This window comes from Eumetopias jubatus, unplaced genomic scaffold, assembly GCF_037043125.1.
Source record: "Eumetopias jubatus isolate StellerSeaLion01/CBP00866 unplaced genomic scaffold, mEumJub1_p1.0 scaffold_1, whole genome shotgun sequence".
NCBI lineage: Eukaryota > Metazoa > Chordata > Mammalia > Carnivora > Otariidae > Eumetopias > Eumetopias jubatus.
In genome coordinates, this window is record NW_028274807.1 from 204,451,974 (window position 1) to 204,476,317 (window position 24,344).

The 24,344-nt window shown below is 53.3% G+C and overlaps 2 protein-coding genes across 2 annotated transcripts; one reads left to right on the top strand and one right to left on the bottom strand.

Moving 5' to 3' along the window:
* Positions 1-2,635: 2,635 nt before the first annotated feature.
* Positions 2,636-6,548, top strand: LRRC25 (leucine rich repeat containing 25). The gene is made up of 3 exons (XM_028087198.2): positions 2,636-2,723; positions 3,378-4,171; positions 6,116-6,548. Exons 2-3 carry the CDS (start codon positions 3,387-3,389, stop codon positions 6,252-6,254), a joined length of 924 nt encoding a protein of 307 aa, XP_027942999.1. The 5' UTR covers positions 2,636-2,723; positions 3,378-3,386; the 3' UTR covers positions 6,255-6,548.
* A 4,005-nt stretch (positions 6,549-10,553) lies between these two features.
* GDF15 (growth differentiation factor 15) lies at positions 10,554-13,011 on the bottom strand. Its single transcript, XM_028086992.1, has 2 exons — positions 12,729-13,011; positions 10,554-11,197 (listed from the first exon to the last, which is right to left on the bottom strand). The coding sequence occupies exons 1-2, from the start codon at positions 13,009-13,011 to the stop codon at positions 10,554-10,556; spliced, it is 927 nt and encodes a 308-aa protein (XP_027942793.1).
* Positions 13,012-24,344: the final 11,333 nt, after the last annotated feature.

Sequence of the window (24,344 nt, forward strand, 5' to 3'; positions counted from 1 at the left end):
AAAAAAAAAGAGTTGCCACCTTCCCTGCTTGCTTCTCGATTTTATTTTCCTCTGCTTCTTCCACCCGTCTCATATTTTCCCGGTAGATCCTGCATGTCGCCGGTCTCTCCAACTGCTACAAGAAGCCCATGGGGACAGGGATTTTGTCTGTTTTGTTCAGGGCTGTATGCACAGCTCCTAGACCAGTGCCTGGCACATCGTAGGTGCTTTATAAAGCTTTGTGGAAAAGATGAATGAGTCTTTCCTTATTGGTTCACAAACCTCTATCATTTTGTTTTTATGACTCTGAGCCACCCCCCCACCCCAGGATGGATGAACTGTTATTCATCTAACCAACCCTTTAGGTTGCTTCCTTTTTTCCACCCCGTATAACAACATTGCAGTGAAGCGTCTCAGCTCTGCCATCTTCTTGCCTTCCCTCTTTTTTTAAATGGATCAAAATACACTTATATAAAATTTACCATTTTAGCCATTTTATAGTGAACAATTCAGGTTTTTTTCTTTAGTACATTTCTAGTGTTTTGCAAGCACCACCAACATCTAGTTCCAGAACATTTCCACTGTCCCAAATGGAAACCCTGTGCCCATGAGCAGGCCCTCCCCCTCGGCCCCTGGCAACCACCAGTCTCCTTTCTGTCTCCATGGATTTGCCTGTTCTGGACGTTTCCTATCAATGGAATCACAGGCTATGTGGTCTTTTGTGTCTGGCTTCTCTCACTCAACATCATGTTTTCAAAGTTCATCCATGATGTAGCGTGTGTGAGGGCTTCGTTCCTTTTTATGGCTGAGTAATATTGCGCTGTATGGATGCACCGCATTTTGTGTATCCACTCACGAGTTAGTTCATGCCCCTGCTGCCCTTCTCATTTTGTAAATGTGAATTATTCAGGAGCATCCCAAAAGTGGGCTGCTGGGTCAGCAAGCACAAGTGTTTGTTACTCTGGTGGCCTGTGTCAGTGTGCCTTCCCCTGGGACAGCGCCACAGTGTGCCCACAGCCCTGCAAGCACCGGACATTATCACACTTTTGAAGTTTTACCAGTCTGATAGAGGAAAACACACGGTACCTCAGAGTTGTGATTTGCAATTTTTCTGTGAGGAGGGAGTACCTTTGGGTGTGTTGAAGCAACAACTTGCAACTTTCTATAAAGTCTCAGTTCAAAACCTTTGGTCAATTCCTCTGAGTTCCTAGATGGAAAGGGGCAGAGTTTGAGGAGAGGGGAAAGCATGGGCGAGTGAATTTCAGCTTCCCACAGTCAAGGAGAAGGCTCTTAGGGGCGCCTGGGTTTCTCAGTCTGTTAAGCGGCTGTCTTGGGCTCAGGTCATGTTCCCAGGGTCCTGGGATCGAGTCCCCCATCGAGCTCCGTGCTCAGCAGAAAGCCTGCTTCTCCCTCTCCCTCTGCCTGCTGCTCTGCCTACTTGTGCTCGCTTTCTATCTCTCTGTCAAATAAATAAAAATCTTAAAAAAAAAAAAAGGCTCTTAGCATTTATCCCATTTTACAGATGTAGAAACTGAGGCACAGAGTGGTTAAGGTTGCACCGTGAGTCAGTGTCTGGAATGGATTTGGAACCTGGTCTGCCTGATGCCAGGACCCCGGTGAGGCTGAGACACTCCTCTAGCCCTTAATCTCCTTCTTAATCTACTTTTGTTACTACCCTTTGGGTCTGACTCAGGCCCCCCTCCTCCTCTGGAACTCTGCCCTCCTCCCCAGGTTCCCCATCTCCAGACACCAGGCTCAGTCTGGAGGAATCTTTTAACACAGTACCCCTCCACTGCTCACACATCTTCCTTGGCTCCCCAAGGCCCTGAGAATAATGTCCCACCCCTCATCCTGGTGTCTGAGGCCAGCACTGCCCACCCCCTGCCCACACCACCAGTTTCTCCTCTCAGCCTGTCCACTCCAACCCCTCCACTCCTAAACACACTGTCCAAGCCAGCCATGCTTTCTCAACCTGCAGGGCATCTGCTCCTTTTGTGACTTCTGCCTGGAATCTGCCACGCATTTGTTTCTGCCAGCTACTGTGACTCATCCTCCAAGCCCCAGACTCAACGACTCCTTCCCCAGGGAACCCTCCTCACAGCCCCTTGCAGCATGGAGGCATCGCTGTACCCGAGCACGAGCTCTGAGTCTGTGGGGAAGGCCAGCAGGTTGGAGAGTCAAAGGCAGGCTTTAGGAATCCTTGGCAAAACCCTACTCATGTGTGGAAGCCCCAATTCTAATGCTTCCTCCTCCAGGAAGCCTTCCAGGATTCTGTCCCTCTCTGTGACCTGACCTGACTCCACTGGACTGGGTCTGTCTGTGTCCAGCTCTGTCCTCTCCGAAGACTGGGTGCTTCACCAGAACCTGGCCATACTGAGGCCTTTTGGAAGTTCAGCATGGGTGATTGTTGAATGAACAAATGAACACATGGGTTGGGCAATCAAGTGAGCTGACGCCAGGAAGCGAGTTGATGAGGTAGCAGTTGGTCGGTTAGGGTATTAATGGGGGACATGTTGTCACTGGGTTCCAGCAAAAGAGAAGCAGGTCGCTCCTCCCCCTCCCGTGAGAATCCTGGGCCTGAGGCCTTGCAGGGGGGCGGGTCTCTGTGTCTTATTTCTTCCCCTCAGCATTACACCCGGACACCAGTTCCTCTTCCCCTGAGTCGCTGGGTGCAGATCCTGAGGAGCGCCCCGGACCACAGCGGATCCGCGGAGGGTGCTGACCACTTCGGCCCCCACGTCCAGGTGAGCCACCACGCAGCCCCTCCCGCGCCAGAACCTTCCACCCTGCCGAGGCAAAAGCGTGATGGTGGGACCAGAAAGATAGGACCGAGGCGCTAGAACTTGGGTCCGGGAAGGGGCCTCAAGCCAGACTGGAAGGGGTTCCTTACAGCAGCCCCATCCAACCCCAGCCCGAGACTCTCAGCACCCCGCAGTTCTGCGAGAAACAATTAGCTGGGCCTGGGCCGGGCCGTTTCCGGGGCAACCGCTTATTTTGCATATGGTCCTATCTTGGCCAGTGAGGGCGCCTGAAATATTCGTGGTGGGGGGGGTGGGGTTGGTGTTGGGGAGAATTGGGCGACTTAACCCGAAGGGGCTCCACTGGGAGAAGGGGAGGGCTGACTGGGCCGGGTCTTCTCCTCGCCTTCCAGGACCGTCAGGCACCCGGATTACTTACGTACCCATTCCCCAGAGGGGGAGACTGAGGCCAGAAGCCAGAGCCATCCAGAGGGGCGGCAAGCGAGGGCCTGCGCTTTACCATTTCAGAAGCGGCCTGGGCCACTCTGAGATAATGATGATATAATAATAATGATAATGATAATGATAATACAACACAAGCAGTGAGGGTGAGGTGATCACAGGCTAAAGTCGGGCTTAGATTCTGGTGTCTCTGCCTAGGTTGCTTGAATGGGGGGCTCTCTGGCGTGGATGCTGTTGTTGCCGCTGCTGCTGCAGTATCCAGACAGCCAAGTCTTTTCCTGCAACGTGTCCTCCGGGATCGTGGACTGGAACACAGAATTCACAGCCATATGCCTGAATTTCAGTGGCCAAGGCCTCAGACTGCCCCAGAACCAGTCTCTGCAGGCCAGGAACCTGCTCTACCTTAACCTGTCTGGGAATAGTCTTCGAGAGCTACCATTGCTCTTCTTTAAACTCCTGGGAAAGCTGGAGGACCTAGATGTGACAAACAACCCACTGACCCAGGTGGCCAAGGAGTTGGCCGTGAGCTGTAAACTTGACCTGAAGGCTGACTGCAACTGTGTCCTGGAATCCTGGCACCAGGTCCGAGAGGACAACTGCTCTGGCCAGCCACCTCTCAAGTGCCGAGACAGAGCTACCGGTGCCTGGCACAATGTCTCCGCCTTCCTGGAGGCTGGCTGCTCCCATGGCCTGTCCTTGATGACCATCGGGGCACTGGTGGCCAGTGGAAGCCTGCTCCTGGGGCTCACCATTGCTGGCCTAGGGCTGGCCTGGAGACTCCGGGCACGCCGGAGGGTCAGTAACCGGGACCTGGACAAAACAGGGGCTGCTCAGGATGGTTATCGGTCTGGCTCTGGCAAGCAGCCAAGATACAGTAGCCGGGGCCTCAGCCCTAAGCCCCCAGCAGCTGCCGTGCCCAGACCCTCCACCCCCGACTATGAGAATGTGTTCGTGGGCCAGCCAGCTGCCGGGCACCAGTGGGCCGAACATGGGTGAGTGATTCACATCTGCCTGCAAGACTCTGGAGCCAGATGGCTGGGTTTCCAATCCCTGCACCACCTCTTGTAGGCTGTGTGATCTTGGGCCAGTCGATTTACCTCAGGGCCTCCGTTTTCTCATCTGTAAAATGGAGATAATAACAGCCCCCACCTCGCAGAGTTGGGATAAGAATTAAGTGAGTTCCTGAATATGAGACAAGTTTCCTCCTTCGTGACCTGCAAACTGAGTTTCTGGTGGCCCAGGATGGGGGAGAGGGAGCAAGTGTTCCAGGCAGAATAGGGGCTTCACAGAAGTAGTCGGTGGCCTGGCTCAGATCCTGCGTGACCCAGGGCTATCTCTGAGTCTGTTTCAGTCTCTGTAAGATGCGGACAGCTCCCCTTTCCACATGTCCCTTTGACACATGAGATGTTCAGAAAACCGTGTCCTTCTCTCCCCGACAAAGCCCTGACACCTCTAGATTTGGCTGGACTTAGATGGATGGGTTCAACTTTTCCAGGTTGGATGAGGGAATGAAAGGATTTGCGGGGGGCAGCCCCATCAGGGGCAAAGTCCTAGAGGTGGGAGAGAATGGAGAATCTTCTGTGAATCCGTTTGAGAAGGCAAGACATCAGAGCTGAGGCTGGAGGTGGCTGGGAGAATCCAAGCAGGAATGGAACAGAGTCATGGATCGGTGTGGGCAGGGGAATCCACAAAGTGGGGAGGCTGGTGGGAAGCTGTGGGTGAGAAATGAGAGAATATGCAAAGCAGATGCAAATAGGACTCAAAAGCAGAAGTGGCCTGCAGGAGGGAGTTGTAGGCATTCGACTTGCTAAGGCAGCGTGTGCTGTGAGGCTCACCTCTGTCTCGCTGTCACCAAAGCCTCAGGATCAGTCTCCTCGAAAAACTTTGTTTAGAATGCAATCTGTCATTCCCACCCTACATTTTACTTGAACAAACGGAGGCTCTGGGAGGCGGGGGAGTGACTTGCCCAAGGTCACACAGTGAGTCTGAAAGCAGAGTCTGGCTCCCAGTTCTCTATCCCTAGACAAGGATTTATGTGTTTGGAGTGATTCATTCTAAAGCATGAATAACCGATGGACACCACTTGTTCAAACCAGAGTAGGGTTAGAATGTTCCAGAGGCAGGAGAGTTCTTTTTTTGGGGGGGGGGCTTGCCCACCATATATAACTAGACATTGCTAAGAAGCTATCTCCTCCCAGACCAATTCTATGGATGCAGAAACTGAGACTCAAATTTATTTCTGTATTGAGGCCACAAAGTCTGTTGCTTCAGAGAATCTAGTAAAAACATTTCCCAGCTGAAAGGGCACTGGTTTGGCTCTAGCCACTTGTGTCCATGGGGCTGGTGCCACTAGAGCTTCTGATTTTTCAAGAGGAAACTGAAAAAATTAGTCTAGATTTAAAATTTAAGAAAAATTTAAAGTCTAGACTTTAATGTAAAAAATTAGCAACTACCTCAACTTTAAGGAAGAAAACAATTTGACCATGGGCTTGAGGTCCTTGGACAGGAGCATTACAATGCTAAATCCAGGGGCGCCTGGGTGGCTCACTTGGTTGGGCGACTGCCTTCGGCTCAGGTCATGATCCTGGAGTCCCTGGATCGAGTCCCGCATCGGGCTCCCTGCTTAGCAGGGAGTCTGCTTCTCCCTCTGACCCTCCCCCCTCTTGTGCTCTCTCTCTCTCTCTCTCTCTCTCTCTCATTCTCTCAAATAAATAAAATCTTAAAAACAAAACAAACAAACAAACAAAAATGCTAAATCCATGGAATCTTCCCTGAATCCCTGGCCCCCACCTCCTTTCCTCAGAGGAAGTTGGGCGGCTGGGAGAACACGGCCCTGTGCCTCAGTTTCCTCATATGTAAACACTAGGAGGGGACTCAGGCGCCCAGAACTTTCGTGCCTACCCCCTGAGTGCTCCCTCCCCTCTCTGTCTCCACAGGGCTCACCCATCAGAGGACAACGACTTCTACATGAACTACGAGGGCCCCGACCATGCCTCCCAGCCTGTCTACTGCAACCTGCGGTCGATGCACCAGACCCCACTTGACGAAGAGGAGTACGTGATCCCCGGGCGCTGAGCCTTTGATGCCCTGAACTCCAGCCTGCTGCTTTCTACTTACTTGGGGGCATTCTGGCTCTTCACTGGCCTCAGTCTTCCCACCTGAGGAATGGGGACAGGGAAGGACCGTCCCTGAGGCCCAGGGATTCAGCTCCCTCTCCAGCCCCGCTCTGCTTCTCAGCTCCCTCAGCTGCTGCAAGGGGGAAGAGGAGAGGCCCCGACATGGGGACAGGAGGGTCAGTTTGTGAACGCTGTCATCACCCTCCCGTCGGTGTGCGGGTGGTGCTTAATAAACGCTGCTGGCTCAGGGCAAGTGGGTTCCTTGAGGTGGGGATTCCCTAAGCTCCCCAGACCAGATTCTCCGAGACTCCCGAATTGTTCCCCACTCTGTCCCTCTCAGGCCCCGTTCCCAGGCACTTGGTACCCAGGCTCAGCCCCCAGGGCAGCCCACACCAGCCCCAGAGGGATCATTATAACTTCCGAACGGGACTGTGCCCCTCCCCTGCTCACACACCCTCCGTGGCTCCCCATTGCCCCCCAGGACTTCAGCCTGGCAGTTGAGGCCTGCGTGGTTCTGCCCTACCCCACTCACTATCACTATCCTCTCCCATCCTTCTGTCTTTCTGGTCTAGGCCTCCTCACCACCCAGCCCACCTCGCTCCTGAAGTTTTCATTTGCCCGTGCCACTCCTTTTGCCCAGAAAGCCATCCCCTTCCACTTTTTCTCACTCTTAAACATCTTTTTTTTTTAAGATTTTATTTATTTATTCATGAGAGACAGAGGCAGAGGGACAAGCAGCCTCCCCATGGAGCAGAGAGCCCTATGCAGGACTCGATCCCAGGACCCTGGGATCATGACCTGAGCCGAAGGCAGACGCCTAACTGACTGAGCCACCCAGGCGTCCCACACTCTTAAACATTTTTTTTTTTTAAAGATTTTATTTATTTATTTGACAGAGAGGGAGAGAGACAGCGAGAGAGGGAACACAAGCAGGGGGAGTGGGAGAGGGAGAAGCAGGCTTCCCGCCGGGCAGGGAGCCCGATGCGGGGCTCGATCCCAGGACCCCGGGATCATGACCTGAGCCGAAGGCAGTCGCTTAACCAACTGAGCCACCCAGGTGCCCCTCAGCTGGGCTTCCTATCAGCTGCTCCCAGCCTGGACCCTGCCAACCCTCCAATCTAGGGGAGAGAGCCAGACACAGATACCCTCAGTCCTGAGAGGTCAAGCCTGGGCTGGAGGGAGGGATGGGGCCAAGGGATCCAGAGAGAGATGAACAAAAGAGTTTGGAAAAGGCTGCTCATGAGAAGGGAATCTGGAGTGGGTTTTGAAGGATGTGTGTTTGAGAAGCAGAGGACACGCATACTGGGTGGGGGGACCGGCCTGGTAAGCAGCAACTAGAGGTATGGAAAGGCACACGGGCATAATAATGTTCAGCAAAGGCAACAGCTGATATTTGGGGGAAATGCTCATATGGCATCAGCTAGCTTTGGGGGACCCTGGGATTGAGCTTAACTTTGAGGCTCTCTTGGGTTCCCCAACACTTGGGAATGATCTGGGGTGGGAGAGGGCACCTATAAAGGTCTTTAGCTTCCTTGAACCTCTGCATCCCCACCCTAGACACTGTTCAAATGCCCACCCCTGCTCGCCTCCAGCATAAATTAGATCCCAGCCCTCTCCAGCTCTCACGCCTTCACATCTACCCATGGCTCTTCAAACACACCCATACCACTCACCACCACCGATGAGATTTGGTGGATTCTGGCCCCCACCCACCTCTCTGACCCCATCTTCAACAGTTTTGTGGCTGAACACTGAGCTTGTTCCTACCTCAGGGCCTTTGCACCTGCTGTTCTGACTTCCTCAAATGCCCATTCCCCAACTCTCCCCTGAGTCCTGTTCTTCCTCCAGGTCTCAGTTCAGATGCCATATCCTCAGGGAGGCCCCCTCCCCCAACTGTCTAAATCACCTCTGCCTGGGCACCTGGGTGGCTCAGTTGGTTAAGAGACTGCCTTTGGCTCAGGTCATGATCCTGGAGTCCCGGGATCGAGTCCTGCGTCGGGCTCCCTGCTCAGGGGGGGGGTCTGCTTCTCCCTCTGACCCTCTTCCCTCTCGTGCTCTCTGTCTCTCATTCTCTCTCTCTCAAATAAATAAATAAAATCTTAAAAAAAATAAATAAATCACCTCTGCCTCCACTCATTAATGCACTCCCTGGGTTGACTCCACAGCACAATTCATACTGCAGTCCACCACTTTCTTATTATGTAACTTTGTACTCATTTGTTTCCCTCACTCGACAGCTTAGATGGGGTGCTTTTGCCAGTCTTGTTCCTTCTTTTTTTTTTTTTAAGATTTTATTTATTTATTTGACAGAGAGACAGCCAGAGCAGGAACACAAGCAGGGGGAGTGGGAGAGGGAGAAGCAGGCTTCCCGCCAAGCAGGGAGCCCGATGCGGGGCTCGATCCCAGGACCCTGGGATCATGACCTGAACTGAAGGCAGACTCTTAATGACTGAGCCACCCAGGCGCCCCTGTCTTGTTCCTTCTGTGTCCTGAGTGCCCAGTCAAGACCTGGCACAAAGCGGGCATTTACTGACTACATTCATGGGCACCTACAATCATTCAGGTCTGCCTCTAGGTGGCAGCATTCACAGGGGACACACCTCACTCACTGCTGGCAGTAGGTACTCTGTCCCCCAGACCCCCATAACATTTCCCTTCGGAGATTCTCAGGGTGAACAGGCACATCGGTGTGGGAAGGGGGGACCTGGCACATATCAGGGATCCCAAGATCCTAAGTAGGAAGACTATATAACATGGGAGATGCTGTGTGCACGAAAATGTTCTTCACAACGTATTTATTTCCTCCTGTTTTTTTGTTTGTTTGTTTGTTTTTTGTTTTTCTTTTTTAACTGGCTGCTTGGAGTTTATTTTCTACTTGGTGCAAGGCACACAATTATAGGGTGTCAGGGAGGCATGCATGTGGCGTGGATGGTAAAAAGTGGGGTTCTCTCAACTTCCTTTTTGGTGTTTTGATATTAAAAAAACCCAACTGCTTCTGCTTGCTGCTGCAGCCTGCCTAATCTAGGGGGAGGGGAAGGGAGGAGAGGGGAAAGGCTCTGATGAGCCTAGCGCCGCCTGAGGCCTGGTGGCTGGGGGTGGCCACAGGACTGGGGCGGGGTGTTGGCTTTGCCAGGCTGGCCATCGAGCTGCTTCCTCACAGCTTCCAGAGCCAAGTCACAGGTGATCCAGCCGCTGGAGGCCTGGAGAGATCCTGAGGGTTCTGGGGACTCCAACACTGTAGTCATGAACAGGAGAGTGGACTTCCTGAAACAGAAGCTTGCCCACCAGTGACCCGGGTTGGCCTTGGGGAGAGCTGGGGTGGTGAGGGATGGCTTCCCCAGGATACTCTGCACTTCCGCAGGAGCTGTTACTGGAAATGGAACCCATACGGCGCCAGTAATGGCGTGGTCTGGAGCCAGCAGATGGAGGGGATGGCTGCCATGCTGTTGCTTGTGGGCTGGTGGAAACCAAGTGCAGGCAGAGCCCCAGAATTCCTAGTCGCCTTAGCTGCACAGGGCGTGGCCCCCCTGGCCCTTGGAGGGAGGTGCCCCCAAAAGAAGTGATGGGACTCTTCTAGGTCGGGGGCAACATCACACACAATACACTTGGCTGCAGACGGACATGACTCTAGGCTGCCTGTGTTTGGAAAGGTGACTCCAGTGCAAGGAGAGACTGACTGCACGACGGTGATAGAGACAGGGCCATATAACTACAGAAACAGGAATACTTAAGAGATGAGATATGGAGGGAGACTGCCACCCAGAAAGAGAGACACAAGGAGATAGAGAGGCAGAGACAGAGAGAAGGATTGTCCTTGAGGTGCATCGGTGTCATGAGCACCATCCAATTGCCTGACATGCCAGAACGCTCCACCATGCATTCCCTGAACGGGGTTCCACTCACCCTGATACCAGGTCCCCTGCGAGGACTGAGGCCAAGGAGGGGAAGGTTCTTCCCAGGGTCACTAGCTTCATCCTGGACATCACGGGGCTCAGGTCAGACAGCTTCATTTTTATTACCACAGTTTAAATAAGTGCACACTGTCAGACCAGCCCTCCCTAGCCCTCCAGTCCCCAGGGAGATCATCCCAATAAATTAATAATAAATACAAACTTATAAATACAGAGGTTTGGGCGGGACGGGGTAGACAACAGTGGTGGGAGTCGGGCATCTAAGGTCCCACAAGCCCATTCGACAGGCAAGGATCTCTGAGGTCACCTCCATTGCTCACGAGCCGTAAGTGAAAGACTAGGACCGCTCATACGCAGTGGCAGTCCTTGGCCACGAGGTCGTCGAAGGGCGTAAGCGACACGCGACCCTCACCGTCTTGGTGCATGAGCACCACCGGCTCATAGCTGGCGGGCACGCAGCACGGTGCAGGCGCGGCGTCGGGGTTCAGGCCGTGCAGGCGCGCCTGCATCTGCGCGTGCGTGTTAGCCGATCGGAACTGACTTGGGCACGCGCCAATACACATGCGCACGTCTAGCTCGCGAGGCGCCACCACCCAGTTGGCCCAACCCAAGTCCTCGAGCGACGCGCGCAGGCTTTGCAGGCGGCAGCAGCGCCCCTCCCCGAGGGGGCAACCGTCCCCGACGTGCGCATGCGCGTTGCGGCGCCCCCTGGCCGCGCGTGGCCGCCAGTGCAGCTCAAGCTGGGGACGTGCAGAAGGCAACGTCGCTCCCAACCGGTCCCACCGAGGCAACACTCGCAGGCGTAGTGTGGGCGCCCCGGAAACTCCAAGGCTGAGTTGACGCTGCAGCGGCCGAGTCACGTCCCACGAGCTCGGCTCCGTCGGGGACAGCCTGAGCAGCGCCCGATACAGGCGGGAGGTTACGGGGAGCCCCTCAGTCAGGTCGGCCCGGGCGATGCGCAGGTGCAGGTGGCCGCCCGGTCCAAGTCGCACTGAGGAAGAGAGGAAACCAGTCAACCACATGCCTACTGTGCGCCAGGTGCCGAGTGCCCATTTCCTCCCACACGCCAAGCTGCATCCCACCTCAGGGCCTTTGCACAAGCTGCTTCCTCTTCCAAGCACACTATTCCCCTGAATCTCAGCATGGCAGGCTACGTATCCCTCCACGCTGCCTAAAATAGGCACTGCCCTATTTTATTTTATTTCATTGTGTATCATTTCATCTTCCCTACTGAATCCCCTCACCAGGGATTTCTGTCTGCTTTGTCACCACCATGTCTGGCATACGGTAGGTGCTTAGTAAATACTTGCTGGAATTAGGGCGCCTGGGTGGCTCAGTCGGTTAAGCCTCTGCCTTCTGCTCAGGTCAGGATGCCAAGGGTCCTGGGATCCAGCCTCATGTCGGGCTCCCTGCCCAGCCAGGAGTCTGCTTCTCCATCTCCCTCTGCCCCTCCCCCTCTCTGCTTGTGCTCTCTCTCTCTCTCTCTCTCTCAAATAAATAAAATCTAATATATATATATATATATATATATTTGCAGGAATTAATGGTACATGATATTTAGAGGGACTAAAATCCAAACACTGGTTCTGCCTCCTGTGGCAGTCAAAAACATTTCATTGAAGGCCTACTAAGTGCTGGGACTAGCTACTGTGTTTTCAACTCTCTGGGTCTTGGTTTCCATATCTGAGAAATGAAAGATATCTGGATCCTCAGGATTCTCAGATCCCTAGGCTGGTACAGGTGTTGGAGATACTGTGGGGGACTAGGGTTTGAGGGCCCTGGACACCGGTCACCAGGCTCAGAGAGGACAAGCCGGTCATCTGGAGTCTCACAGCTCTAGTAGGATTAGGGCGAGATAGTAGCGCTCCCTCCTGGCCTGACACTCTTCCCCTAACCCCTCCCAGTTCCCAGCGTAGCCCAGATCTCCTCCTGCCCTCTCTTCCCCCTAGATCCTCCGTGGATGGGTGAGAAGATATCTCCTCCCTCCCTAGGGCACATGCCACGTGCGACTTGAGCAGTGCCGTGTCAAGGGATTGCGTCAGATTTGGAACCAGGACGGGCAGATTCCACCTATCGCTAGGCTGCGCTCCTCTCATCCGCTCCGCCTGCTCCTCTTGTCTGCTCCGCCCGCTCCCTGCTCTCTGGCATCCTTTCTCCTGGATTGCGCGCCCTCCCCCATACATCCAAGGACAAGGACCCCCCACCCACCCACTCCCTGCTGCCTGACTTTGTCTCTGGGCATTCCAGGCTCTGTGAGTTTTCAAAAGAATCCCTAGCTTCTCTGAGCCTCAGTTTCCCCATCTGCCATCGTTAACATCTCACTTTGGCCAAGCCTCCCTCACCTTGTCTCGGCATAAACCGGGCCACCAGCTCCCCCATCAGCCCCAAGGGGAGATGTTCTTGTCCGATTCACAGATGGGGAAACTGAGGCTCAGGGGCAGGCCTGGGCCCCTATGACTCAGAACCACTGGTTAAATGATGGTAGCTGCCCAGGGGACAGAGGTCTCTTAGATTTCACTCACGCTTTGGAGTGAGTATCCGGACTTGAGCTGCAGGGACGAGGTCAGGGTTTGAATCAATCCAGCTTTGGTTCAACCGCAGCCTGGTCTGCAGGTGCTCGTAGCGTTTCAGAAACTCCTGGACTCTGGAGACTTCCGTGCTGGAGTGTGCGTCTGAGGGTCCCGGAAAGGCCGGGAGGTGCTCCTGGGCCAGAGACAGGGCGCCTCCCGAAGGCAGCCACGAGAACATCAGCAGCATCAGCAGCATCGGAGAGCCGTGCGGTGGCGTCAGTCCGTGTCCAGGCATGCCAGTGCTAGCTGAGCTCTGAACTGAGACACCGGACGCTGCTGGACTGGCCTTTATAATCCCCGGACTTTGTCCGCCCCCGCCTGCCTGGTCCCTTCCGCCCTGGGTGCAGAGTAAACACTCCAGGGACCATAGTTGGCTGAGTCTTGGGCTGCTTTTTCAGGGGGAGGCCCTTCTGGGGGGGGTTCTCTTGGAGAAGCGGGGGTACCTACCCCCTAGAAGCCTCTCTGAATCTCAGTATCCTCTTCTATGAGATGGGCACTTCCTCCCAGCTTGGTGGACTGGTGGAAAGAATGCTTTTGTCAAAGAAGACTTATTAGCCACCAGCTATGTGCTAAATTCCACAGCAGCACCTTAAGTGGTGGCCTTCTCCCTCATGGGATTCTCTCTCTCTCTTCCTGGTTAGGGCCAAAGGCTAAAAATGTTGAAAAACAAAGGAAGCAGAGGAGAAAGGGCCAGAAAGTACAACCTCAGGCAAGTCAGTCCTCTCCATCCCATCTCTGTTTCTTCATCTGGAAAATGAAAACTGGAGAGAAGTTCAAATAGATAGAAAGGACAGGGCCAGATGCATAGGAGGTATGTGGTTAACTGGTGTGTTTGCAGGCACTCAACATTATCTGTGGGGGAACTCTTACTCATTCCTCAAAACCCTACTCAAAAAGCCCCTCCTCCAGAAAGCCTTCTCTGACCCTCAGCTGGGTGCTCCCAACCCCCATCCTCTCCTCCAGCCCAGCCTTGACCTCCCAGCACTGAGACTATCTGTGCTTGGCTCTGTCTTCCCCAGACTGGAGGTCTCTGAAGACTTAGATGGAGATGAAGCTACTCTGGGACACAGTCCCTCGGCTGGGCCCAGAACAGAGATGGCAGGGAATCAGAGTGCTGGGGTTTAGGTCAGGGAGGGCTGGTGTCAGGTCCAGCCACCAGATGGTGGAGGGGCAAGGGGTGCCCCAGAAAGACCCAGGTCTTCCCCTCAGCCCCTTCTCCACGGCTCAGGCCCCCTGGCCCCAGCCCCTGTGCCTGCTTCTAGCTTCCTGGCCAGAGAGAAGATGAGCGGCTGTGTTGAGGCAGATGGAGGGGATGTGTCAAGTGGGACAGAGTGTGTGCTGGTGATAGGCACAAGGACATGCTGGGGGGCCCCACAGCAAGTCTCCCCTGGAGGAACAGGGTCAGACCTCTCCCCACCCCCAGCATGCACCCACTGGGGAGACTCGGGCCCCCCTGAGTCTCAGTCTCAGCTTCTATGCGTGAGATTATCACCCAGCTATGGGTCCAAATCTCCCCCCCACCCCCACCCCGTGATGCTCCGGGCATTCAAGTGCTTAGTAAACACACTCTTTCCTGCCACTGTCACTTCCATCCTGACGGGGGCTGTTGGGAAAATGGGCCTCTTGCCTCACCAGCTTGGCACACGTAGTAAGTGCTCAGTAACAGGGGTCAGAGCAGAGGCCAGGCCCCGAAGGCGAGCCAGAATGCTGAGTAGTCCAGACTGGTAGGGACAGGGCAGCAAGGGTCACCAGTGCCTAGATCTGATCTAACCTGGGGCTGAGTGGGGCAAAGGGGGCGCTGTCCTAGTAGGCATCCCTGCAAGATCAATGATGGCGAGATGCCAACATTCACTAGCCTCCATTACTGAATAAGGGAATCAAACCAAGAGGGGGCAAGGAGGCGCGTAAGGTTGTAGGGGGGCGACTCCATACTGGAGATCTCACATACGTCCAGCTCCTGGCTGGCCATCTGTTTTCCTGGCATTTCTAAGCCTGGGATAGGATTCTGAAGTTTCCTCTGTCTAGAACTGTTGACTGTTTTTTTTCCTCCAAATTTCAAAGCCTCGTGAAGAGTTTCTCCTGACCCAGGTCCCAACAGACTGGACATTTGTCAGCTCCAGAGAAGCTGGCCTGGGTTGACGTTCTAGCCTACTCCTCCCTGGCCGTGACACATGGGACAACGGGCATCAACTGGCAGAGCCTCAGTTTCCCCATCTGTAAAAGGTGGTAACAGCACTCTGTGTCAGGGTTGTGGGGACAACACACAGGGAGTGGGAATGTTTGCACATGCTCTGCGGCAACCTGATCATGATTCAAATCCCAGCGCCACCCACTTTGCTGTGTGACCATAGGCAAGTCACTCCAACTCTCTGTGCATCAGAACAAAGGTAGTGTGTTGTGAGGAAGGCGAATGTTCAGAACAGAAATTTTATTCTTAACTCAGCGCACTCATAACTGCCACCACAGACTGGGCACCGGGTCACATACCAAGGACAGGAATCCCAGTGATTCTGGGCCCCCTCTGCCCACTGATGCCTCCTAGGCCAAGGATCATCCCGGTGGACCCTAACCTCTCACAAAGACACAAAGAAATCACATATTTCAACTGTTTCATTTACTTTTTGGGGTGTCGTTTGGACAGTGTCCAGCAGACCCTGGGGTCCCAGGCACGGGGGTTTCGGACAAGGCATTCACAGGAGCTCTGGGCATCAGGGAGAAGGCAAGCAGAGGGGCCAGCGGCCAGCCCCTCCCTTGGGGACAGAAGATGCCGTCACCTTCAGCAGAAACGTTTTCTCCGAAAGAGAGATTTAGGAACAGCTGGAAATCTGAGATGTTAAGGGAGCCCCAGAAACACACCAGGTACCCCCAGGGCAGGCAGAAGATCAACTCTGTTCCCCGAAATCCTCCTGTAGTACTCGGGGATACCACCTGCCTTGGGAGCGGAGAGCCCAATTCCAAACCAGCTTTCTCCGGGGTTTCCTCAAGACGAAGTATGTGGGGGGGCGACTGGGTGGCTCAGTCGTTAAGTGTCTGCCTTTAGCTCAGGTCATGATCCCGGGGTCCTGGGATCGAGCCCCGCATCGGGCTCCCTGCTCGGCGGGAAGCCTGCCTCTCCCTCTCTCACTCCCCCTGCTTGTGCTCCCTCTCTTGCTGTCTCTCTCTGTCAAATAAATAAATAAAATCCTAAAAAAGAAAGACGAAGTATGTGGGCCACGAGGGCCACTTGCCCCAGACCCCACTGGGTGAACACTTGGGTGACTCCCACCCAAGCAGTGGGGAGCCAGGGCCACCTCCCAGAGCCTGGGGTCGCTTCTCTCTTTCCCATCCCGTCCCCTTTCTCTGTGCCCCATGAATACTGGGGAGGCAGGAACTGGGCAGCTGAAGGAAGGTTTGGTGAGGAGAGGGAGGAAGAGAAATGGATTTGGGGAAGAAGGAACAGCTAAAGGCTGGACTGGAGTCCCTCAAGATCTGTGAGCCCTCAACCCTCAGCTTGTGACCAGTGAGCCTCAGTTTCCCTGTCTGTAAAAGGTGGTAATGGCACCCCCTCACGGGGTTGGAAGGAGGACTCATAGGCAGTGAGTCAGGGGACAATGTGCACTCAGCATCTGTTAGGAATTGAGTTTCAAGGCATGGCCATTGGCAAGTACCTGCCTCACCCGAAAGGCTGCTATTCTGACCTGTGGGCCTGGAGCCAAAGTGGCGACATTATGGTCAGGCTATGAGACATATCCCAAATGCTTTTTACCCGGTCTTCCTGGTGGTTCCGGCACTCCAGGGGCCTGGAGGCTCCCTCTGGGTTGGACAATGAACTGAGACCCAGGCCCGCATGGCGCTTCAAGGACTGTAGGACTCACAGTGGGCTTGGCACCGTTGGAGACAGTGGGAGTAGGGCCGGAAAAGGCAGGATTTCTCAGGGGCAGAAGAGATGTTAGGCTGGAGGTTTCCTGTGGAGAAAGAAAGAGAAACTGACCCCTCGTGGGCCTCCTTATGTGCAGGGCGTGGGGTGGCAGACCACACAAGATGTCCAGCTTCCAGATTCCTTGGACCCTTAGGATCCCTAGACAGCTCCCCTCCCAGGTCTTGGGGACAACTGCGGAGTGGGCCTGTGGTTCTAGGACCCTCGACCTAGTTACTAGGTTACTCTCTGTCTGAGAGGATAGAGGTTTACTTGGAAATACACAGCCCAGGTGAGACCAGGGAGGGTTCCGAGCCCTCCCCGGAGCCTGACACCTCCCCCGCCCCCAAATCCTCCCCCCGGGATCCTAGGTAGCACAGTTCTCAAGGGCACCTTCTGCTGGCAACTTTAGCTGAGTTTGGCCCTCGATTGCCTCAAATCTGGAACCAACCTGAGCGGGTTCTGCCCACCTTCCCCTACTCCCACATGCAGACCCCTAGCCAAGGGCAAGAACTATGCCCTCCTGGCACCCGCTTCTCTGGGTTCCGCAGGTGCTGAGCCCTTTCTCACTTTCAGGAGAGTTGCTGGCCATTCTGGGTCTCAGTTTCCCCATCTGTGATCAGGATGGGGTTTTAACAATCCCATGTTGGCCGAGCCCCACCCTGTCTGGCCACAAATGAGGCTGTTAGGGGCACCTGGGTGGCTCAGTTGGTTGGGCAGCTGCCTTCAGCTCAGGTCATGATCCTGGAGTGCCGGGATCAAGTCCCGCATTGGGCTCCCTGCTCGGCGGGGAGTCTGCTTCTCCCTCTGACCCTCCCCCCTCTCATGTGCTCTCTCTCTCATTCTCTCTCTCTCAAATGAATAAGTAAAAATCTTTAAAAAAAAAAACAAATGAGGCTGTTAGCTACTTCATCAGTCACGGTGGGGGATGGGATATTCCTGCCTAGTTCACAACTGAGCAGTGTTTTTCTAAGACACAGAACCACTGGTTGGATGTGGGGACTGCCCAGAGGGGTCTCCGAGACTTTACCCACACTTCAGGATGCAGTTGGGGTGTGAGTCTTTCAAGTTCTTGGTCAACGGCAGCATGGGCGGGGTGTCCTTGAAGTGTTTCTGCAACTTCTGGGATCTGGGCACATCCAGCCTGGAGTGCATTTTGGAGGGTCCTGGGAAGGTCGGGAGGTGCTCCTGGATCAGGGATAGGGCACGCCCCAGTGGTAGCCCCCTGGGGTGTCAGCAGCATCAGGGAGAAACGTGATGGTGTTGGTTCCTGCCCAGGCATGGCTGTGCTCCTTGCTCTCTGAGCTGGGCCTGACACTGTAGGACCAAACTTTATAGTCTGAACTTAACTGTCCCGGCCTCCCCAGCATCTCCTGCCCACCCTTGTGTACAAAACTTACTTGAGAGGTCACAGTGGGGCCTGGTTGCAGAGATGTGCTCCTGATGAAGCTGGGGCACCACTTGGAGCCTCAGTATCCTCCTCCGTAAAATGAGAACATCAGCTCAGCCTGGTGGACTGGTGGAAAGAATGCCTTTGTCGAAGAAGACTTATTACAATGTCACTAACTATGGGGCGCCTGGGTGGCTCAGTCGGTTAAGCGACTGCCTTCGGCTCAGGTCATGATCCTGGAGTCCCGGGATCGAGTCCCGCATCGGGCTCCCTGCTCAGCAGGGAGTCTGCTTCTCCCTCTGACCCTCCCCCCTCTCACGTGCTCTCTCTCTCTTTCATTCTTTCTGAAATAAATAAATAAAATCTTAAAAAAAAAACAAAACAATGTCATTAACTATGTGCTAAATTTCATGGCAGGAGCTTAAGAGGTGGCCTTCTCCCTCATGGGATTCTTGCTCTCCCTTCCTGGTTAGGGCCAAAGGCTAAAGATGTTGAAAAACAAAGGAAGCAGAGGAGAGAAAGGACAGAAAGAGCCAGAAAGTACAACCTCAGGCAAGTCAGTCCTCTCCTTCCCATCTCCGTTTCTTTGTCTGGAAAATGAGAACTGAGACTTTCACTGGAGAAAAGTTCAAATGAGGTAGAAAGGACAGGGCCAGGTGCATAAGAGGTATGTGGTTAACTGGGTGTATTTGCAGTCACTCATCACTATCTGTGGGGGAACTCTTACTCGTTCCTCAAAACCTTACTCAAAAAAACCCCTCCTCCAGAAAGCCTTCTCTGACACTACCATCCCAGGCTCAGCTGGGTGCTCCCAACCCCCATCCTCTCCTCCAGCCCAGCCTTGACCTGAGTCAAGTCCCTGAGCGTCCCGAGTGATGCCCCCAGGAAGCAGGAGGTGCTTAAGCCTGCTCCTGCCACTGTCACTTTCCAGCCTGATCACAGCTGGCTGGGAGGTTAGACCCAGCCTCTTTCCATTCAGACCCAGTCGCTTTCTAGGGATAAGAAAGCCAGGGCCCTGGGGGCAAGTAAGGTAGATAGAGTTGTAGGGGACAATCCCACCATGTCCCATCAGGCCATGCAGGCCTCTATGCACCCCTGGTTCTCCTGCGAGGCTGTCAGGTGTGAGGCTGCGTGGAAAAGTAGCAGAAGGTTCAACATTTTCAAGTGAGCAGTGGAGTGGCGTGCAGTGGTTGTGCTGCCATCACCTGTCTTTTCCGGAACATTCTCATCACCACACAAGGAGACCTTGTCCCCCTGAGCAGCCACTCCCCCTCGGCCTCCCCCAGCCCGTGGCAGCCACCAATCAGCTTTCTGTCTCTGTGGATCTGTCTGCTCTGGACATTTCATATTAAGTATACTGCACCCAATTTCCAATGTGGTGGAGCGGGGGTAGGTTTCTGCACGCCAACAATTCTCCAACACGGATGGGTGTCCTACGATTCAACCTAATCCTGACACCACCTACCTGTGTCAGATCCCACAGATTCAGGGTTCAGTCCTACAAGACTGTCTCCACTTCAGATGCCCAGAGCAAGTCCTGGTTGTTAGCTGCGGTCCTGATAGCCTGGCTATAACTCAGAGGCTTCCAGGACCTCTTCTCCTTGGGTTCGGTTACTTTGCTGGAGCGGCTCACGAGCTCAGGAAACCCGTTCACTCACTTACTGATTTATGACAAAGGATGTTAAAGGATACGAATCAGTAGCCAGATGAAGAGATGCATAGGGCAAGATATGTGGGAAGGGGTGCCCTCTCCCCAAGTCTCCATGTTGATCAACGGAGAAGCTCTCCAGGGAACCCTACCCTTTGGGTTTTTATGGAAGCTTCATCACAGGCATGGCTGATTAAATCATTGGCCGTTGGGGGTTGATTCAGCCTCCAGCCCCTCTCCCCTCCCCTGAGGTCAGCGGGAGTGGGACAGAAAGTTAAACTCTCCAAGCACACGGTTAGGTGTCTTCCAAAAGTCACCTCATTAGGAAAATAAAAGACAGGAGCACCTGGGTGGCTCAGGCATCGTCTGCCTTCGGCTCAGGTCCTGGTCCCAGGGTCCTGGGATCAAGCCCCGCATCAGGCTCCTTGCTCAGCAGGAAGCATGCTTCTCCCTCTCCCACTCCCCCTGCTTGTGTTCCCTCTCTCACTGTCTCTGTCAAATAAATAAATAAAATCTTAAAAAAAGAAAAGAAAAGAAAAGACATCTTTGTACTCTTGGAGTACCAGGCTGGCTCAGTCGGTGGAGCATTGAATTCTCAGTCTCAGGGTCGTGAGTTCAAGCCCTACGTGGGGCATGGCGCCTACTTTAAAAAAAAAAAAAAAAAGACACATTTATAGCTCTCATCGTGGGAATTCCAAGGATCAAACACCAAACAAACACATATTTCTTATTATAAGTGACAATGTCATACACATATGTGAAATCATACAGCAGGTGGCCTTTCATGCCTGACTTCGTTCACTGAGCACATGATGTTTTTAGGGTTCCTCCATGGTGTAGCATGTGTCAGGGTCTCATCCCTTTTTACGGCTGAGTAACATTCCACCAGGTGGATGGACCACATCTTGTTCATCTACTCATGAACATGGTCATTTGGATTGCTTTCACCTTTGGGTGATTGCAGACGGGGCTGCTGTGAACGCTCGCGTGGGGGGGTCTGAGGACCTGTCTTCAGTTCTTGCGGGGATAGGATAGGCCCAGAAGTGCAATTGCTGGGTCAAATTGGAATTCTGTGTTTAACGTTTTGAGGGGTGGCCAGAATAGTTTCCACAGCTCTGCCTTTTTCCTTTTAAACTTTTATTGAGATACGACTTCCATGAAACAAGAAGAAGCCATCTTAGTGTTCGGCTCCATGGTGTTTCACACACAGTAGGCCTGTGGGACCACTTCCCAGATGAGGTCCCAGATCATTCCCGGTCCCCCTCCCGTCCCGATTCCTATCCCTGGGTAACAGCCAGGCCGATTTCTGTGACCGGCGATGAGTTTGCCTGTTTTCCAACCTGATATAACACAACCAGTCAGGGTATTCTCTTTACGGTCTGGTGTCTCTCACCCAACGTCACGTCTGAGACACTTCTTTCTCTCCCACGGGGTCCATCCTTTTTTTTTTTTTTTTTTTAAAGATTTTATCTATTTATTTGAGAGAGAGAGAATGAGAGAGAGAGCGCACGAGAGGGAGGAGGGTCTGAGGGAGAAGCAGATTCCCCGCTGAGCAGGGAGCCCGATGCGGGACTCGATCCCGGGACTCCAGGATCATGACCTGAGCCGAAGGCAGTCGCCGAACCAACTGAGCCCCCCAGGCGCCGCCGGTCCATCCCTTTCCCTCGCAGTATCGTGCCCCTCGGCCCACCCAGGAGAGGAGCTGCTGGTTCGTGAATGGGCGTCTGTCACTTTACGAACAGGACCAGTAATTAATGTATTCCTGGAATTTCCCAAGAGGACACAGCGCCACGGAGGGCCTGGGGGATCCCCAGGGACAGGGAAAGGGGGGGACATGAGCTCCATGGTGTTTCCGGTTCACCAAACCCCGAAATGCTGGCAGCCAGGCCCATCTGGCTCCCTTTACAACATCGTTAGCAGATGACCTCATGGCCAGCCCCGTGGCCAAGCTGGGCGGGGCAGTAGGACAGACTGTGGGCAGCCAGCCATGGGTGAGCTCAGCAGGCCGGGACCCTGCATTCCTCGCTGGCAGCTTCCATGGGTCCCCAGGGGGCCAATCCAAGGTGGGAGTAAACAGCATGGAGGCCAGGGGTCAGGCCGTCCCTGCCACCTGGCTTGGCCACAAACCGCCCAGAACTTTCCCTCACCACCTACTCTCGTCCATAGTCACCCTCGTCAAACACACACAACACACAACAGAACACACACCCACTTTTATTGTTTGTTCCTCATGACAGGAGGCAAACAGTGATGGCAGGAGGTCCAGAAAAGGCAAAAAAGCAGGTTATTTGAAAATTTCCTATGACTTCGCAGGACAAGGGAGAATTGATAGCCCATTCTGTGAACGTCCCTCCAGGCCAGTGGGCACCTCTGTCATCTAGAGGGTTCCACAGCCAGCCCTGGGGTCAAACCCTGGCTCAGCCCTCGAGATGCCCAGCAGATCTGGAAGCATTGCTAATCTCTTCCCAACGTTGGTTTCTCAGTAGTACCCCCTTAGAGAGTAGCCCTGAGTTGATGAGGCTTGAGTTGAGATATAATCCCAATACTTTAGAATTAATTACCATCATGAGGATAGGTGGTTGGGCAGCAATGTCTCTGCTTTAGCCAGAGCTGAGTTGAGCTAGGCCCAGGCAAGTTTGCTTGGAAAGAATGTCTCCTTCCAACAAACTCCTATTTATCTGTTAAACCCCAGCTTTAATGTCCTGTCTTTCAATAAGCGTTCCCCATTCTCTCCCCAGGTTCCCCCAGGCTGAAGTGCCTCCCCCGTATGTATGTCCACTATTAAATTTGATTTTCTCCTGTTACTCTGTCTCATGTCAGTTGGATTTAGTCCCACTAGAGGGACTTTGAAGGACAGAGAGAATTCTTCCTCCCCAACACCTGGCTTGTGGCGAAGTCACTCCAAACTCTGTTTCTGTCTTGACATGGCCTTCTCCTCTTCTCCGTCCCTCCTCTCCCCTCTCTAAGGACACCTGTCATATTTAAGGCCCACCATAAATCCAGAATGATCTCGTTCCCGATTTTAACTTAATTACATCTGCAAAGGCCCTTTTGCCAACTAAGGTCACATTCTCAGGGACTGTGAGGGATAGATATCAGATCGGGGGACCTGGGTGGCCCAGTCGGTTAAGCGTCTGCCTTCGGCTCAGGTCATGATCCCAGGGTCCTGGGATCGAGCCCCACGTCGGGCTCCCTGCTCCGCGGGAAGCCGGCTTCTCCCTCTCCCACTCCCCCTGCTTGTTTCTGCTCTCGTTAACTCTCTCTCCCTCTCTCTCTGTCAAATAAATAAATAAAATCTTAAAAAGAAAGAAAGAAAGAAAGAAATATCAAGGGGGAATTTTTGAGCTCTTATCATGTGTCAGGGGCTTAAGACTCAATCTTTATAAAACCCAATGTGTTGGACGTGTGATCTCCATTTCACAAATGGGACACTGAGGCCAGAGAGGTGGGCTTGCCAAGGCCACATGGCTGGCAGCCAGCAGGGTCGGGGGTGGAGCCCCTTACAGCCAGGCCCGAGACTGCTCCATCTCCCTCAGGACCCCTAACATGACGGGATATGGCCACACTTCTGAGTGTGAGATGCAGTGGGGCGGAAGAAGAATTTCACCCCACGCTTCTAAGTTCTTGGCTGAGACCTCCTGTAGTAAAAGACAGATTAAGAAGAGAAAAACAGAAGTTTAACATGTATACCTCAAATATACATAGGAGAGACACAGGAAAACAGGAAACTCCAGGAGATGGCCCAAGCCATCACCTTAAATACCATCTTCAACTAAAGACAAAAGAAAGATGTTGGGGGTGGGGCTCGAGGCTAGTTATGTGCTTCGTCATTGATAAGATTCTCTTGTGATTTTGAGCCAACCTTCTCGTCCTGATACAGAGAGGGACATGCTCTTACAAATGGTGACCCTCCTTATAAATGACAAAAGAGTCACTTCTACTCTGTTTTTCCAGAGCTTTTCCCGTGTCTGCAGTTTCTCAAAATGGTCCTTATGCCAGAGAAGCATTTTCTGCAGTGGCATCTTCTGCTACCTACAGATGGGAATGATACACACGTACTGTGGGGCATATGATGGGCTTGCAATACTCGGGCATTGTGGGACAAACACACACTCTGGGAAATGAGACTCAGTTTCAAATCCTGATTTTATCAGTTCCTGGCTGTGTGATCTTGGGCGGGGGTCTTGACCTCTCTGTGCCAAGCTCCTCCTCGGATGTCCTGATCCCTGGACTGGCCAGAGCTATGAGGATTCACAGGTCTTTCTCCTTAGTTCTGATAAGGGTAATTTGTCTAGTAGGAGTCATAAAATAGAAGCCACCCCAGTGTCCCTGCCCACATCACAAATCTAAATCTAAGTCAGCCTGCTCTTACAGGAAACCTAACATACACCAATCACAATCTTCTCATTCAGCTTTAGCTAGCTTACCTTAACCTAGAAAATAGGACATGCTGGCCTTGTAAGGAAATCCCTGACCTCCTAGCCAATCATGCCCTGTTTCTGAGTTGCCGCTTCTAAAGTTCTATAGAATTCCTCAGGAAGTGTACTTCTCTGCTTGTGAGGCATGTACTCCCCCAATTCATGGATTGTTTTCCCTTGAATAAAGGGCATCAAACTTGTTGCTAAATTGTAGTAT